This window comes from Equus caballus, chromosome 29 (genome assembly GCF_041296265.1).
Source record: "Equus caballus isolate H_3958 breed thoroughbred chromosome 29, TB-T2T, whole genome shotgun sequence".
Classification (NCBI taxonomy): domain Eukaryota; kingdom Metazoa; phylum Chordata; class Mammalia; order Perissodactyla; family Equidae; genus Equus; species Equus caballus.
Genome location: NC_091712.1, coordinates 44751904 through 44768727, shown reverse-complemented (window position 1 = coordinate 44768727; position 16824 = coordinate 44751904). Strand labels below are relative to the sequence as shown.

Genomic DNA, 16824 nt, shown 5'->3' with positions numbered 1-16824 from the left:
TAACCTAAGTAACAAGGAAATGCACATTATATAATGAGGTTAATTTTTAAATTTTATGTATATTTGATGTAATTACTTCAAAATATTTATTTATATTTGTGTTAGGTAACATAATACAACAAAGACCTGAACCCACACCAGAAGTAAAATTAGAACACCTTCGATGTTGTGCACTCTCCCAGTGGTGTTCCTCCTTGATACAGTCTCTCCTCTCTGCCCACCAACTATTCTCTGATCCTCCTATCATGTTTGTCATTTCCTTGCAATAAAAAGTTTTTCCACATATGTATGTATCACCAAGTAATGCATTAATTTTTCTTATTTTTAAGTTTTTCCTGACTTATTTTCTCTTTTATTCTTCCTGTTTGTAGCATTTGTGTGATATAAAACAAGATAGTTATATAGATGGAAGAGGTTGCATTAAATCTGGGTTTGTAGTGATAGAGAATATCAGTATCACCTGGGGCCTTGCCACAGTTACTTGAACTACTGACACCCATTAGGATTGCTAGTATCAAAAACCAGAAAGTTACAAGTGTTGATGAGAATGTGGAGAAATTGGAACCCTTGTGCACTATTGATGAGAATGTAAAATAGTGCAGCCACTGTGGAAAACAGTATGGTGGTTCTTTAAAAAATTTAAAATTCAACTACCATACGATCCAGCAATTCCACTTCTGGGGCTATACCCAAAAAAATTGAAAGCAGGGTCTCAAAGAGATATTTGTATTCCCATTCATAGCAGCATTTTTGACAATAGCTAAAACATGGGAGTAACCCAAGTGTCCATCCACAGATGAATGGATAAGCAAAACGTGGTGTATACATGCAGTGGAATACTATTCAGCCTTAGAAAGGAAGAAACTTCTGTGATATGCTGCAATGTGCATATTGAGGACATTATAATAAGTGAAATATGTCAGTCACAAAAGGACAAATATTATATTATTCCACTTCTATGAGATACTTAAAGTAGTCATGATCATAAAGACAAAGTATAATGGTGATTACTAGGGGCTGGGGAAATGGGGAGTTAGTAAATAATGTGTATAGAGTTTCAGTTTTACAAGGTGAAATGAATTATGGGGATGGATGGTGGTGATGGTTGCACAACAATGTGAATGTATTTAATTCCACTGAACTGTACACTTAAAAATGGTTAAGATGGCAATTTTATGTGTATTTTACCACAATACAAGAAATTGAAAAAAAGTTTACTGGGAAATTTTGGTTTTATATTTTTATCTTTTAAACTATAGCCCTTTTGAGAATCTCTGCCCGAAGGAGCTACTCTTCCTGAAGGGAGCCTCAAATTCCTCAGATGTATTGGAAGCAAAAAAAGATTGAGGATTATATTAAATATCTCTACAAGTCTTCTGATCTTTCTTTTTGATGTCTTAATCTTTGGTATAACATAAAGGATGGCTCACTTTGGAACTTTATTGTTTATATAACATAACTGGAATGGTTGAATTTCATAATTCCATGTCAGGTTTATCACGGTCATAACTATGCTAGGCACCTGGAAAGATGAAAAATAAACAAGACATGTCCTTTCTTAACGTGAATTAATGGATTCTTTTGAGGAATTTATAATTTGTACAAGGCAATAAATTTATGAGTAATGTGTAAACTAATTACAGTTAGAATACCCAAGAGAACTGAGTTTGATTCTAGTGGAAAGGGTTGGTCAAGAACAAGTGCATTGGAGTAAGTCATAGAAAGAACAAGGAAAATTTTAATAATTAGTAAGGGGGCAGCAGAGAGAACTGTTTAAGTGAAGGGATAGAGGTGTGAAGTTTTGGGGCATATTTAGGAATTTTGAGTATTTCAATTTAGTAGTCATATAATATACATTCAGGAAAGAATGGACTGAAAAGTTTGGTTTGGCCACATCAATGCAGACCTTAAATGATAAGCTGTCTATACACAGGACCTATGAAACTCATTTTCTAAGATTTTCTTTCTATTGATGAACATCCAAATTGCTATCCTTGTTTTATATCAAGCCACATTATTAGTCATATTTACTAGATGATGGAAAGATTTTTGTCTGTTTTGCTTATTGCTATATTCCCAGAGCATAGACGCGCCTGATGTATAACAGGCATATCTGAAATATGTTCAGTGAATGAGTAATTTTAGATTTCATAGGAAAGGAGAATTTCAGTGCTTGTACTTTAGAGAGCTCTTGTCCTAATAGGTCAGGTTATTTTGAATACTTTTATAACGTGCCTCAAGCTTTGTTGTATTTACCTTACCTGGGTTTGCATTCTTTGCAGTGTCTCCTTAGGATCCTGTAGCTGTGAGCATCTTCCTTACGGTGTACCTTCTTTACAGGGCATATCTACCTGTGTGATTTGGTTCAGGTAGATCTCAAAAATCTTTAGTTTTAACTTTACATCTGTTTTCCTGAAATGTAGCATTCGTTAATTCTTTAATCTTGATTTTAACCATTTCTAGGAATTAAGTGACGTCACTTTTAGAGTTTCTGCTACTAGTCCCCGCTATATTTGTCTGGTTGTTATGTAAATAGTTATGTTTACTGTTTACTTAGGTATTATTTTTAAATGTTAGCTTTGCTGTTATGTATTTTCTGTAGTTCTGGATAAATTATTCTTAATTTTACATACATGTGTTTTGAAAAATTATTTTCTAAGTTGAATTATATGCTGTGTGCCTGTGTGTTCTTTCGTGTTAGCTCTAGGGATTCTCATATGCCTCCTCGATTCACCGTCCTTATTACCTTAATACAGTGCTGCTTCCCAGCACATGCAGGAATTTACAGTGATACTCCTACTGCCCCCCCCCGCTTCGTGCTGCTGTTGTCATCTGTTTTACTTCTACATATGTTATAAACCTAATGATACCTAACAATTATTTTTATCTTTGCTTTAAACAGCCAATTATCTTACAAAGAAATTTTCTCTTATATTTTCCCACATATTTACCATTTTGGAGTATTACCTATGCTGCAAGTAGTGTCTCCCTTGACTGGCTTCTCACAGCAGAGAGTTTGGACCATTTATGTCATGTATGACTTTACAGTTAGTACATCTATGTATATGTCAAATTTCCTCTGCCAGTTTTAGGTTATTTTCTGGCAGAGACTACAGTTTATACATTTTTAAATACTTCATTGTGTCTAGTAGAGTGCCTTACACAAAATAGGCAACTTTTTTTTAAGTATGTAAGAATGACTGAAATTTTGTTCTTTTATGTATTTGTGTAATCTGACAAGTTGTATTATATATAGTTCACCATTAGGTGTCACTTTCTAGCATATTTTATGTTCTTAGCAATAAATTCCTCACGTTAATGCTTATCAAATTGCAAAGCTGGCACTCCTATACAAGTGCTTGAAAACTGAGAAGTTCATTTTAAAGTGGTTACTTTCTAAAACAGACATGTTCATAAATTATCATTGAATTTTTATCATCTTTTACTTCTGTGTCTAAGTCTACTCCAAACCAACAGATTTTCCTTAAGTTTTCTTTAAAACTTGAATGCTGGTGTTATTTTTTATTATTCTTTCTGTGGAGCAAAGTTTGAAACTCTTGTAAGTAGTAGGAAGAAGCAGATATTCAGGAATGCTCTAAAACATGTACAAAATTCTTCTGTTAGTAGTGTGATTCTGAAAACACCTTCTTATTCCAGGAGCCTAACCACAGGTTCACCAGAAGTGTCTCTAGATGAGCTTCAATAGCAACTGCTCGTTTTATTTGAGCTTGTCAGAGAAAGAAGGAGAGCTGACTTAGCTGTGAAAAGAAATGTAGAGGTAGAGAAAATTCAGATTCATAAGGCTCCGGTCGTGGAACACAGTGTGCTGAAGTGCTGAGAGTGATTTTCCCTCACTCATTTTCTTCCCTTAAGAGATAGAAAAGGCCAGATCAAGGAGACTTCAGCCATCCCAGAAGGTTTAATGTTTATCTGATGCCTAAGGGCCTCAGCATCATCACCTGTGTGATTTTGGAATCAGGTGTCTCAGTGGTCTAGGACATTCCTGACAGACAGATCCCTCCGTGCCCGGTTGAGTCTGAGTGTGCAGGATCACCAGACATCCAGGCTGTAACCTCGCGTTTTTTGTCAGTCTTGCTAGGGCACAGCTGGTGGCCATTTTCCTCAGTTCACTGAGAATATTGAAATTTGAGTTCAATAGCAGTGTTGTTTCCTGCTATTGAACAGCTAACACTTAATCCAAGCACATGAACATTTCTAATGTGGGTCCACCCATGTCGTCCTCTGGCATACCAACCTCCAGCCTTTCACTCAACAGCCAGAAATAACTGTCTTATATTTTCCACTAATGGTTATTTAAAAAAAGAAAGAATGGTGTTTTATTTATCAATATGTCTATATAAAATTGAAAATTTTAAACCATGACTATAATAAAGTACCAAAGAATCAGGGCATTTAAACTCCTCTTTGTATTAATCTGTCAAATTACACACAGTGTAATACCAAAAAGTGAAATGTTATGTTGTAATATTTTTGCTTTAGAATAAAATTTAAATGTATGTTTTTTTGATATATTGATATAAAGTAGCCACTTGTCCTTCTTGGGAAGACCTTTTTAACTGTTTGGTCTTGAAATGTCATTCCTTATGAAGTAATGAAGTGAATGATAATTTTTTATGAAGTAATTGGTGGTGTAGATGGTAGAAAATAAAAACTTGGCCATACTACATACTGTGTTAGTGCTCTCCAGTAATCAAGAGGTGCTGATAGTGTTACTCACTTATATTCATAATACTTGATTTTGTAATCCATGCTTTTTTTCCTGTGTTTTTGTGTATCCCTACAGCTAAAGCAGTAAACAGGTCATGGCACGTTTAACAAAAAGGCGACAGGCGGATACAAAAGCTATCCAGCATCTTTGGGCAGCCATCGAGATTATACGAAACCAGAAGCAAATTGCCAACATTGACCGTATCACAAAGTAAGTAAACTTCAACAAAAGTATCTCTGTGAAATTTCGTGTAATACCTTGGGGGTAAAAGGTCCAAAAATAACTTATTTATTATGCTAAACAACATATATTACAGAGTACTAGTCACTTTTTACTTTGCAAGAGTATATAATTGTTAGAGAAACAAATACAGAAACATACACAAGCAGCTTGTGTTTAGAGGTTTTATAAATAATTAGATAAGTAAAATATCAATGTCTACTATTTATAGTAGTTTTCTTACTTATGAAAAATTTTCTCTTGGAAACAAATCTTTAAGTCTTTTATTTAAAAGGCTTTTAGTTAATCACTTGCTTTTATGTAAACTATCTAAAAACAGTCTCATTATCCATTTTAATATAGGACAAGCATGGTTTGTATAGTAAATAGTCTTATTAGTTCATAGTGCACTAACCAAGAATTTTTAACAATTTCGTTCTATATTTCAGAAGTTATATTAAATAAATCTTGAGTTAAAAAAAAGCAAGTTCTTATTCTCTGGTTTCCAGTGCTGTTTATCTTGGTAGACAAAGATTCAGCCTAGGGAAAAATCAGACTACTTTATGAATATTCTATTTACATGTTATATACTAATTACAAGGGAGTCTCCAAATAGAACTTGATTTTGTTTTGTTATATTTGTTTCTCTGGGTATTTTTAAAAGAATAAAGCTAAATTCATCTTTTTTAAATGTTTAAATATTTTTTGGTAATTCAGGTATAATTTCTTTATATTTGTTCTTCCCACGCATTCTTTAGATGCTATCTGTAAAAATGGAAAACGCATGATTTACAGAAGCTCATTTAATTAAATGCTTATTTTTGTCCTTATTAATAAGTAAAAAAAATTGAGTACTGTATATTTTTTTCCCTAACCTATATTCTGATAAAGAAGATTATAAAGCTTACTTAAAAGAGAAGGGACAGGAGAAAGAGAAAGGATGATGCTGTATGTTGCTCTAACTCTGTATTTACCCTTTGAATATTTTAAAGTTGCCCATGTACAACAACTGGCTCCTGTAGGGTAATAGAAGAAAAAAAGTAGGTAACACCTATGTGGAATATAAGAATAAAATAAATAGTACATAATAATTGTTACTTTATGTTTTTGAATAAAGCAGATAATTTGAGGCATGGTAACTGAATACAAGCTACAGTGAGATGATATTGGTATTAAAACATTTTTTTAAAAAACCTCAAACAATCAAAAGCTGTATTTACCTATGGTTGGGATTTTTTTAAAAAACCATAGTTTATATCAAAATTACAGAAGAATGTGGAAATAAGATACTGTTCTTTGGATTTAATTTTTTTAAATTAAAGTTATTTAAGCTACTGAACTATTTCAATTACTTCTTTCTAACCCATGGCATCTTTCTCTAAAGGCCTTGGGGACATTCTCTAGGAAGCTATGGGACTCTCCCAGTGTGAGATGTACATGGTTTGGCCATCAAGATTGCTGTTAGGTTGTAGCAACCTGCTAACATGGGAGTCAGAGTATTAACCACGACAGTAGTGGGTGCCGGTGTCTTTTGGGTGATCATAACATCTGTGTGTGTTTATACATGTGTACACATGTTAATTTATAGTAAAAGATACAGAGGTTGTTAACAGAATTGCATACCTCTCCTCATTTTGCATTATGGATTGTTCATAAACATTCTCTTTTCTCCTTTCTTCATGATTACAGCCTTAAGGGTGCCAAAGCTTATTTTTCTACATGTCCTAAGGCCCATAGATCTTAAGATAAATATGAATAAATTTATTTACCTACCAAATAGTCATTGTTTTATCAGAATCATCTACAGATGAAAGCAAACTAAGAAAATCAGAGGGTGAGTGAGTGGTTCCCAGTATTTCTTCTGCCTCATTTCATCTGAGAGTATGCATATTGCTTTTTATTACAAGGATGTACTTCATAGTGTCCTGTACTTCTTTAACAACTTTAGTCATATGTGTAATTATTTCTCTGCCAGACCATCAGCCCCAAGAAGAAGCCATCTAGACAGTTGCCTAGCCCAGTGCCTTGGCTTCTCAGTAGTGTTAATGTCCTTGCTCATTACCCTTGCCAAGGCAAGTTAGGAAGAAGCATTGGGCCATTACAGGAAGTCAGATCTTCTGCTTTAAAGCTTAATATTCGTATTTTGTATTCTAAATAGGTAAATACTTTTCAAGCCTTAGATTAATTTTAGATCAAGTTGCTCTGCTTAGTTAAAGCCAGATCTGAACATTGAAGTATCTTTTAATCTTTACAAATATCTTAAGTTACTGAAGGCTGTAGTAGAGTTATTGTAAAGAATGCATATGTAGTCATTAAATTTCATTCTATATGATGACTGGTGAGTGACTCCGTTATAAAAATAAAAGCTAGACAGCTTTGGTCACACATTAAAACTTTTGGACTTGGGGTCATGGTTCTTTATAATAATTGGAAGCCTGGCACACCCTAAACACTATAGTTTACTTCTGTGTAATGTTTTAGTTCTGCTTGCTTTTGTTTTTCTTTGATGTGTCTTTTAAGTCACTTTCAATCTATAGGTTTCTCATCATCTTTTTTTGTTGTCTTTGTATTTATTTATTGAAGAAACTGGTTCCTTTGCTCTGTGGTTTCCCTTAGTCTGGCTTCTGCTGATTGCATCCCTGCGGAGGACTTGAATCTGTTGCTCGTTCTCCTGCGTTTCGTGGAAGTTGATAGTTGACCCAGAGGCTTGGGGGCGGGTGGGGCCAGACTCCTTCGTAGATGGTGATGTGTTCTGCTCTCCTGAGGCCATAATGTCTGTTGTTTCTTGTCTAGTGAGGTTAGTAGCCTTGATGCACAGTGGCTGCATCCAGTCATTCTGTAAAGATTGCAAAATGGTGATAATCTAATTTTATCTTTCATTTTTTAACTGGAGTGCTTCTATAGAGACAAACTTCCCATCGCATACTGTTTGGTTACCCTGTGGTACGGTTCATAGCAGAAAATCAGAATAAGTGTTTGATTCTTTTCCTTTATTTACCAGTTTTCAAAAAGCATCCATTAATGGTAACCAATTAGTTTTTTTAAAATGTCATTTGGAATTTATGCATTTAAATATATTTGGTATATTTCAATCCATTTCTGACATAATCCCTATTGAAGCTCAAATTTCCCATCTTTGACCAGTTGGAACTGCGTTACATTGCCTCTTGAAGCTCCTTTCTGCTTTCTGATGCTCCAGGACTTTTCAGCCTCATCTTGTATATACCTTTCCCCAGATTTCTCCAAGGGGCTCTGGTTTCTTTCATTAGAAATGGTATTTCAGGGGCACTTCCTTGCCCTCATTGTGCTTGTTGCTGCTAGATTGATCTCTCTTTCTGGGCCTTTCAGTGGACAGTTATGAAATAAATATATGACTTGAATGTATGGCTACTGGGTTTTACTTAACTCTTCTGTCTAAAATCTTTCTCTTTTCTTACACAGTAAGGGTCATGGTTATCAAGGACATTGTGAATGATAGCATTTAAGAATGTAATGTAATTACTCAGTTATTTTATCCAATGTTATAATACCAAGTTATTTGACAATAACAACGGCAGCAGAATAACCAATAATATGTTTCATGGAAACCATATAAATTGCTTTATCCATTGTTTTTAAACAATTATGCTGATTCTAAACTCTAAGACAATATAGCAGTTACATATTATACTTTCTTCCTTATAACTGCCATTTAGTCTTATTTGTACAAGTAAGTATGTATTTTCATGCTTACCACTAGTCCTTATGTTGATATCTAAAGTTCATTCTCTAGTAGATTGTTTTCTTCTTTTTTCCTGTGTTTTATTGAGATATAATTGACAGACCATTGTGTTAGTTTAAAATGTACAATATAATGATTTGATATATGTATATATTGCAAAATGATCACCACAGTAAATTTAGTTAACATCTGTCACCTCACATAGTTAGTTTTTTTTCTTGTGATGAGAACTTTTATGATTTAATCTCTTAGTAACTTTCAAATGTACAATACAGTATTATTAATTGTAGTCACCATCTGTACATTCTGTCCCCATGACTTATTTATCTTATAACTGGAAGTTTGTACCTTTTGACCCGCTTCATCCATTTTGCTCACCCCCAACCCCCACCCCTGGCAACCACCAATCTGTTTTCTGTATCTATGAGTATGAGTTTTTTAGATTTCACCTATAAATGAGATCATACAGTATTTATCTTTCTCTGTCTTATTTTACTTAGCATAATGCCCTCAGGATCCATCCACATTGTCACAAAATGATAGGATTTCTTTCTTTTTTTATGGCTGAGTAATAATTATATTGCGTGTGTGTCTATATATACATGACATTTCCTTTATACATTCATCCATCAGTGGACATTTAGGTTATTTCCATGCCATGGCTGTTGTAAATAATGCTTCTATGAACGTGGGGGTGCAGATATCTTTTTGAGATAGTGATTTTATTTCCTTTGCATGTATACCCAGAAGGGGAATTGCTGGATCATAAGGTAGTTCTACTGTTAATTTTTTGAGAAACCTCCATACTGTTTTCTATAGTGGCAGCACCATCTAGTAGATTCTTAATCAAGACTTCATGGGAACAACTTTTTGAGTTCTTGCATGTTAGTAACAGTCTTACTGGTTTGCAGCCTTTTTACTTGAAAGCCAGTGAAGACGTGCTTTTGATGTAAGTATGGATTTTATACTAGTCTCTACCAGCATTATGAGCAAGTTAGTGTCACTGGGAGAGGTCACATTATTTTTTGTTGACTGCTGGAAAAAGCAGTTGAACCTTCAGGTTTGCTTCCTGTCTTGAATAACTTTGACTTTGTGTTTCTAGAGGTGGTCACATTTGTGACTAGCATGATTAGACTAACTTGGATTGGTAGACTAGTCCTGTTCAAGTTAATGTTTCAGATGAGGGCATCATTTAATTACATATATTGCTTACTTTAGGGTCAAACCCCAGTTAGAAAATGTGACCTCTGACCTATTATGACATGTTTGGCATTGAAATTTATGAGTTCTCCTGGAGTTCTTCCTGTCACTACAGACATAAGCCCAATTTGTAAGTCCTCTTTGTGTGTAGGTTGCCTTTGAAGTTGCAGCTAGGTATACATTATTTCTTTCTTTCTTTATTAGAACTTAATTTTATTAAACCCATCATTTCTAGGAACTGGTTACTAAAATTATAATTTTGCTTTCTCTCTGTCAATTTCTATTCCCTCATTAGATTTATTGTAGAGGGGGATAATGGCCATTGCCTAAGTTACTTTTTTGGAAATAAGTTAGTAAAAAAACTACCAGTTAATATGGTGTATATGTAATCCCAAAATATAGGATTTAATCCCAATATATGCAATCCCAAGAATTCTTCACAGAATTACTAACTACATTCTCATTTCAATCTACATTGATTTATTCTTTCTTACATATCTTTTTATGGTAGCAGATTGGCAGGTACAGTTTACCACTGTTGACAATATTTTTTTATTTTGCATAATAACAACCTTAGAGAAGAAGTAACTGATTCTGAATAACCGTATCCACAGTTCCATGGTGAGTTTCTTCCATGATGCCAAATCCTTAAGGCCCTCATCTTGGCTTGGATTCTTGTCTAGCTGTTTTCATATTTGACATTTCTCTGCAGTTCTGTGAAGGAAACATACAGACAAGGCACAGAAAAGTGTAAATAACCATTAGAGAATAAAATAGTACCAAAAAATACGAGAGCCATCATAGACAGAATACGGCTCAGCCCTACATTGGGGGGGATGTATTAATAACACTATAGGCCTTATTTGAGGGGGGTCACTGTGAGAGGCCTTGTGAAGGGTATGGAATTAGTTGGGCCTTGGAAGTTAGATGGAATTTGCTGAGGCTGAGAGGAGAGTCAAAGCAGAGGTACTGTAGGGTTTTAAGGGAAAGGAGATAAAAAGGCAAAGAGAGGGGCCAGCCCCGTGGCATAGTGGTTAAGTTCACACGCTCTACTTCAGTGGCCCGGAGTTCGCAGGTTTGGATCCCCGGCGCGGACCTAGTACTGCTCGTCAGGCCATGCTGTGGCGGCATCCCACGTAAAATACAGAAAGATTGGCACAGATGTTAACTCAGTGACAGTCTTCCTCAAGCAAAAAGAGAAAGATTGGCAATAGATGTTATCTCAGGACCAATCTTCCTCACACACACACACAAAAAGGCAGAGAGGAGAGCCAGAGTAGGAAAGTCTTTAATGCCAGCATTGAGATTTTTATCATATAACTAGAGGGGAATGGAATATAGAAATGGTAAAAGTGAAATACACTGATTTTTTTCCCTCCCCAGATAGACTGAATAGTCTCCTTAAATGTATCTTGAGTCCACCTGCTCTTCCCTATCCTGTCCTGGGTTTTAGCCCTTGTCATTTCCTGCCTGTGCAGTAGCAACAGGTTCCTAATTGGGCTTCCAGCTTCCTGGTCTTGGTAGTCTCTGTTTCTTCCTGTCATTGGTGTCAGAGAGATTTTTCTAAAACACCATCTTATCAAATTCTGCATGATTGAAAGCCTTTTTCTGTTGCCATGAAGTCCAAATTCCTGTGCAAGGTATTAATCTCTCAGCTTTCCTCTTCCGCACTGTCTCCTGCTACTTCCCACTCAGGGTGCTACACTCCAAACACAGTGGGCTCTCCCCAGGTCCTCAGATCCACGGTTTTCTACACTCTGCCTGGGATGTTGGTCCTCCTGGACTTGCCTACTAGGCCAACTCCTCTTTCAGGTCACATCTCCTAGAAAGTCATTCCTGACACCTTTATGTCAACCTATGCCTCACATTTTATCAGTTATTTTTCTAGATTTTAGGTCTGATTATGTTGTTCTTAAATCATCTTTTGATTTCCCCATTGTGTATAAAGTGCAAATACCTGAACAGGACATTTGTGCAGAGCCCTTCACAATTAGACCCTGCCCTGCCTTTCCCCACTCAGAGTTCCATCTGATGAGACTGCTCTCAATTCCCTGGGTGCTCTATTGTTTTGATTCTTTATTTTGTGTTTTTCCTTTGTTAATGCACAGAAAATTCCCTTTCTTTTAAGATACAACTCAAATATCATCTCCTTTGAAATACTGATTCATTCTTTAACCAATCCCGTTCCTCTTAGTCTTTGCTCACATAGTAATACATATAAAATTCAATTTTATTATTCATTATAGTCTCTATGATCTTTAAAAAATATTTCTGATTCCTTTGCTGATTGTGAGCACCTTGAGGGTAGGCCATCCATCTTTCCTGTCTTTGGATCTTAGAGTGAAGCATAGTAACTGGGAAAAGGCACTGAGAAAAGATTTCTTAAGAATAATAAATATTCAATTGCATTAACTGCAGAAGTAATTTCAAGGAGGATAATAATATTTGAGAACATTGAATCATTATTTTGTGACAAGCACTATGGTTTATATGATTTATCTCATTTAATTTTCACAACAACTCCGTGAGGTATATTGTCATTATCCTCATTTTGCTGGTGAAGATGGTAAAGCTTAGGTAGGTGAAATTAATTGCCTAAAGCCACACAGGTTGTCGGTGGCAGAACTGAAATTTGAATACGGGTCTATCTGTTGTCATAGTCCAAGCTCTTAACCATTAAATGTTCCCTTTGATATTTAGTAAATTTATATTTGTATCCTTGCAAATGTTGGACGTTTTTAAAATACTGTCGTCTACGTGATGCTTCCATATTATCTCATTTCATCCTAACAGCAACTCTGACATTCAAATTAGCCCCACTTTGTAGGTGAGCAATATAAGGCTGTATGAGTAAATTATTTGTCCCGGGTTAAGTGTTAGAATTAGGAAGAAGCCCCCCCTTCAGAGTACATTCTAAATCTTTACATAAATTTGTTGATGAAGGATCTACAAAATGCTGTTTAGGTTTTCAAGTTTATTACTTTTTGTTCAATTTTAAAATAAAATATTTGTGAGGCTGGCCCCGTGGCCGAGGGGTTACTCTTTTCATCTTGTAAAACTGAAACTCATTACGTATTAGACAGTAACTCTCTGTTCTCTCCTCCCCCTAGTCCCTGGCAACCAGAATTCTACTTTTTGTCTTTATGATTTTGACTTCTCTAAGTACCTCTTAGAAGTGGAATCATGCAATATTTGTCTTCTTGTGACTGGCTGATTTCTCTTACCATGATGTTCTCTAGGTTCATCCGTGTTGTACAATGTTGCAGAATTTCCTTCCTTCTTAAGGCTAAATAATATTCCGTTATATGTATATACCACATTTTCGTTACCCATCTACCCATCAATGGACACCTGGGTTGCTTCCTTGTTTTAGCTATTGTGAATAATGCTATAAACGTGGGTGTGCAAATTTCTCTTTGAGACCCTGCTTTCAGTTCTTTTGGGTATATACTCAAAAGTGGAATTGCTGTATCACATGATGTCTATTTTCAGTTTTTTGAGGAGCCTCCAGACTGTTTTACACAGTGGCTATACCAGTTTACATTCCTGCCAGCAGTGCACATGAGTTCCAAATTCTCTGCATCCTCACCAACACTTGTTTCCTCTTTGTTTGGTAGTAGCCGTCCGAATAGGTATGAGATGGTAGCTCATTCTAGTTTTGGTTTGCATTTCTGTAATGATTAGTGATTTTAAGCATCTTTTTATGTGCCTGTTGACCATTCATATGTCTTCTTTGGAGTAATATCTATTTGAGTCCTTTGCCCATTATTCAATCAGGTTGGTTGTTTATTTGTTGTTGAGTTTTAGGAGTTCTCTATATAGTCTTGATATTAATCCCTTATCAAATATATGATTTGCACATATTTTCTCCCATTAGTGGGTTGCCTTTTTACTCTGTGGATAGTGTCTTTTGATGTACAAAATTTTTAGGGTTTTTTTTTTCTTTCTGGTGAAGAAGATTGGCCTTGAGCTAACGTCTGTGCCAGTCTTCCTCTATTTTGTATGTGGGATCCCACTACAGCATGGCTTGATGAGTGGTGTATAGAGGTCCACACCTGGTATACGAACCCTGGGCCGCTGAAGTGGAGCATGCTAACTTAACCACTACCCCACGAGGCCAGCCCCCTAAATTTTTAGATTCTAGTGAAGTCCAGTTTGTCTATTTTTTCTTTTGTTGCCTGTGCCTTTGGTGTCGTATCCAAGAAATCATTGCCAAATCCAATCTCTTAAAGCTTTTGTCCTATGTTTCCTTCTAAGAGTGTTATTGTTTTAGGTCTTACATTTAGGTCTTTGATTCATTTTGAGTTAATTTTTGTATGTGGTATTAGATGAGGGTCCAACTTCATTCTTTTGCACGTGGATACACAGTTTTCCCAGCACCATTTTTTGAAAAGACTGTCCATTCTCCATCGAGTGGTCCTGGCACCCTTATCAAAAATCTTTTGACTGTATATGCAAGGGTTTATTTCTGGGCTCTCTATTCTACTCCACTGCTCTATGTGTCTGTCTTTATGCCATACCACTCTATTTTGATTACTGTAGCTTTGTAGTAGGTTTTGAAATCAGGAATTATGAGTCCGTATTTTTTCTTTTTTTTTCAGGATTATTTTGGCTATTTAGGGTGTGTTGAGATTCCATATGTATTTTAGGATGGGTTTTTCTATATCTGAAAAAACTATCGTTGGGATTTTGATAGGGTTTGCAAAATCGCTTTGGGTAATATTGACATTTTAACAATGTTAAATCTTCTAATCCACGAACATAGGATGAATCTCCATTTATTTATTTCTTTAATTTCTTTCAGCAGTGTTTTGTAGTTTTCATTGTACAGGTTTTTCTCCTTTTTGGTTAAGTTAATTCCTAAGTATTTTATTCTATTTGATGCTATTGTAAATAAAATTATTGTCATAATTTCCTTTTCTCATTGTTCATTGTTCCTGTATAGAAATGTAGCTGATTTTCGTGTATTCACTTTGTATCCTGCTGCTTTGCTGAATTCATTTATTGTTTACAACAACTTTTTTGTGGAGTCTTTAGAGTTTGCAACATATAAGATAATATCATCTGCAGAGAGATTTTTACTTCTTCCTTTCCAATTTAGGTGCCTTTTATTTCTTTTTCTTGCCTAGTTGCTGTGGCTAGAACTTCCAATACTGTTTTTAATAGGAGGAGTGAGAGTGGGCATCCTTGTCTTGTTTCTAATCTTATAGGAAAAGCTTTCAGTCTTTCATCATTAAGTATGATGCTCACTATAAGTTATTCATATATGGCTTTTATTATGGTGAGAGAGTTTCCTCTATACCCAATTTTTTTATTGTTTTTATCATGAAAGGGTGTTGGATTTTGTCAGATGCTTTTTCTGCATCTGTTGAGATGATCACGATTTTTATCTTTGATTCTATTAATGTGATGTATCACACTTATTGATTTGCATATGTTGAAGCATCCTTGCATCTATAAAGCACCTAGTGGCAAAGCATTATTATTAAAAATTTTTTCTTATTTCTAAAAGTAACATAACCATATTGCAGGATACTTGGAAAACAGAAAGCAGAAAAATAATCACCTGTTAATTTCTCTACCCAAATTCAAGTAAGGGACCTGTTTTGATTTATTTATTTCTGGTCATTTTTCACGTGTGTGTTTTGTCTGCAACATTATTTAGCCTTTTTCCGTGTTGTCATGTGGTCACCATAAATTATTAGTGGAAATGGTTGTGCAGTATTTCATGTGGTGAGACTGTTTCATAATGTACTTTGGAAGGGAGGAGGGATGAGAAGCAAGGTAAATGTTTATTGTAAGGTTTACATTACATTGTCTTATTTACTGTCAAAACAACCACATAGGGTTGACACTATTAATTTTATTTTATAGATATGCACATTGAGATGCAGAGAGGTTAAATAACTTGTCCGGGGTCATGCAGCTAGCAAAGGGTAGAGCTGATGTTTGAACCTATATCTGTGTGACCTCAGAGGCCATGCTTGTTCCACTATACTTTGATGTTGCCTCCACTTGTCATCTGTTGAGTTCTTATAACAGCTCTAAGGGTTCCAGTTATACAAATATCCAGTAATACAAATGATGAGGTTAAAGCTTAGAGGGATAAAAAGTAATTAGTGCAGGAACCATTTATTTAGAATGTATTAAGTGCGAGGCACTGGGCTGAGCATCTTACATTCATTACCTCATTTAGCTTTTATTACAGTCCTGTAGGTATGTATTATCTGCCTTTTTATCATCATGCTGCCCTGATTATATTCTTGGATAACTTGAGTGTTTCCAGTTTTTTCATTGTGTTCACTAATATCCTTGCATTATAACCTTTCCCCATGTTTTGAATTGTTTCCTTATGATGGACACTCAGGTTGTCTCCAGTTTCCCTCCACCACAAATAGCCGTGCATTGCTCCAACTCTTCACTACCACAAATAACAGTGTTTCCTTTTTGATCTACGTGAGGAATTTGTTAGTATGTGTATTCAGGAACAGAATTCTTCCTTGATTATAGGATGTGCCTATACTTAATTTGACTAAGCTTTCAAGAGAAGATATTCACTCTGCATCTTCATTAGTGCACAGAGTTCCATTTCCCCTTATGTCTGTGTATACTTGGGATTGTTGAGTTGCACAGATTTTGTCACTCAGATATTTTAATTTGCATTTCTGTGTTTATTAATGATTTTAGGCAACTCTTGGTGTTCTCAGAAGATGTGTATTCTTATGCTTTGCCCCTGTTCCCATTGGCTTTGTTCTCTCTTTGTGTTGATTTGCAGCAGCTCTTGTTATTTTAGATATTATTTACTTATACACTTCATGCTTTATAAACATCTTTTCTTACTCTTTCATCTGTTTAACTTTTCTCAGTGTTCTTTGTTGAACAGAAATTTTTAATTTTGATATGATCACATTTAATATTTTTGCCTAACGTTTTGTGCTTTTGAAATTTTATTTAA

General features: G+C 35.2%; 1 protein-coding gene across 50 annotated transcripts in view; it reads left to right on the top strand.

Annotated features, from left to right (window-relative positions):
• The window catches only part of ZMYND11 (zinc finger MYND-type containing 11), a 116232-nt gene that overhangs the window by 34462 nt on the left and 64946 nt on the right, over nt 1-16824 (top strand). For 43 of the 50 annotated variants that reach the window (XM_070254691.1, XM_070254710.1, XM_070254708.1 and 40 more), the window contains 1 exon segment: nt 4805-4939. The exons of the other annotated variants lie outside the window; for them this stretch is intronic. In XM_070254691.1, coding sequence (XP_070110792.1) covers nt 4824-4939 — 116 coding nt within the window. In that variant the 5' untranslated portion in view covers nt 4805-4823. 50 annotated transcript variants of the gene reach the window in all.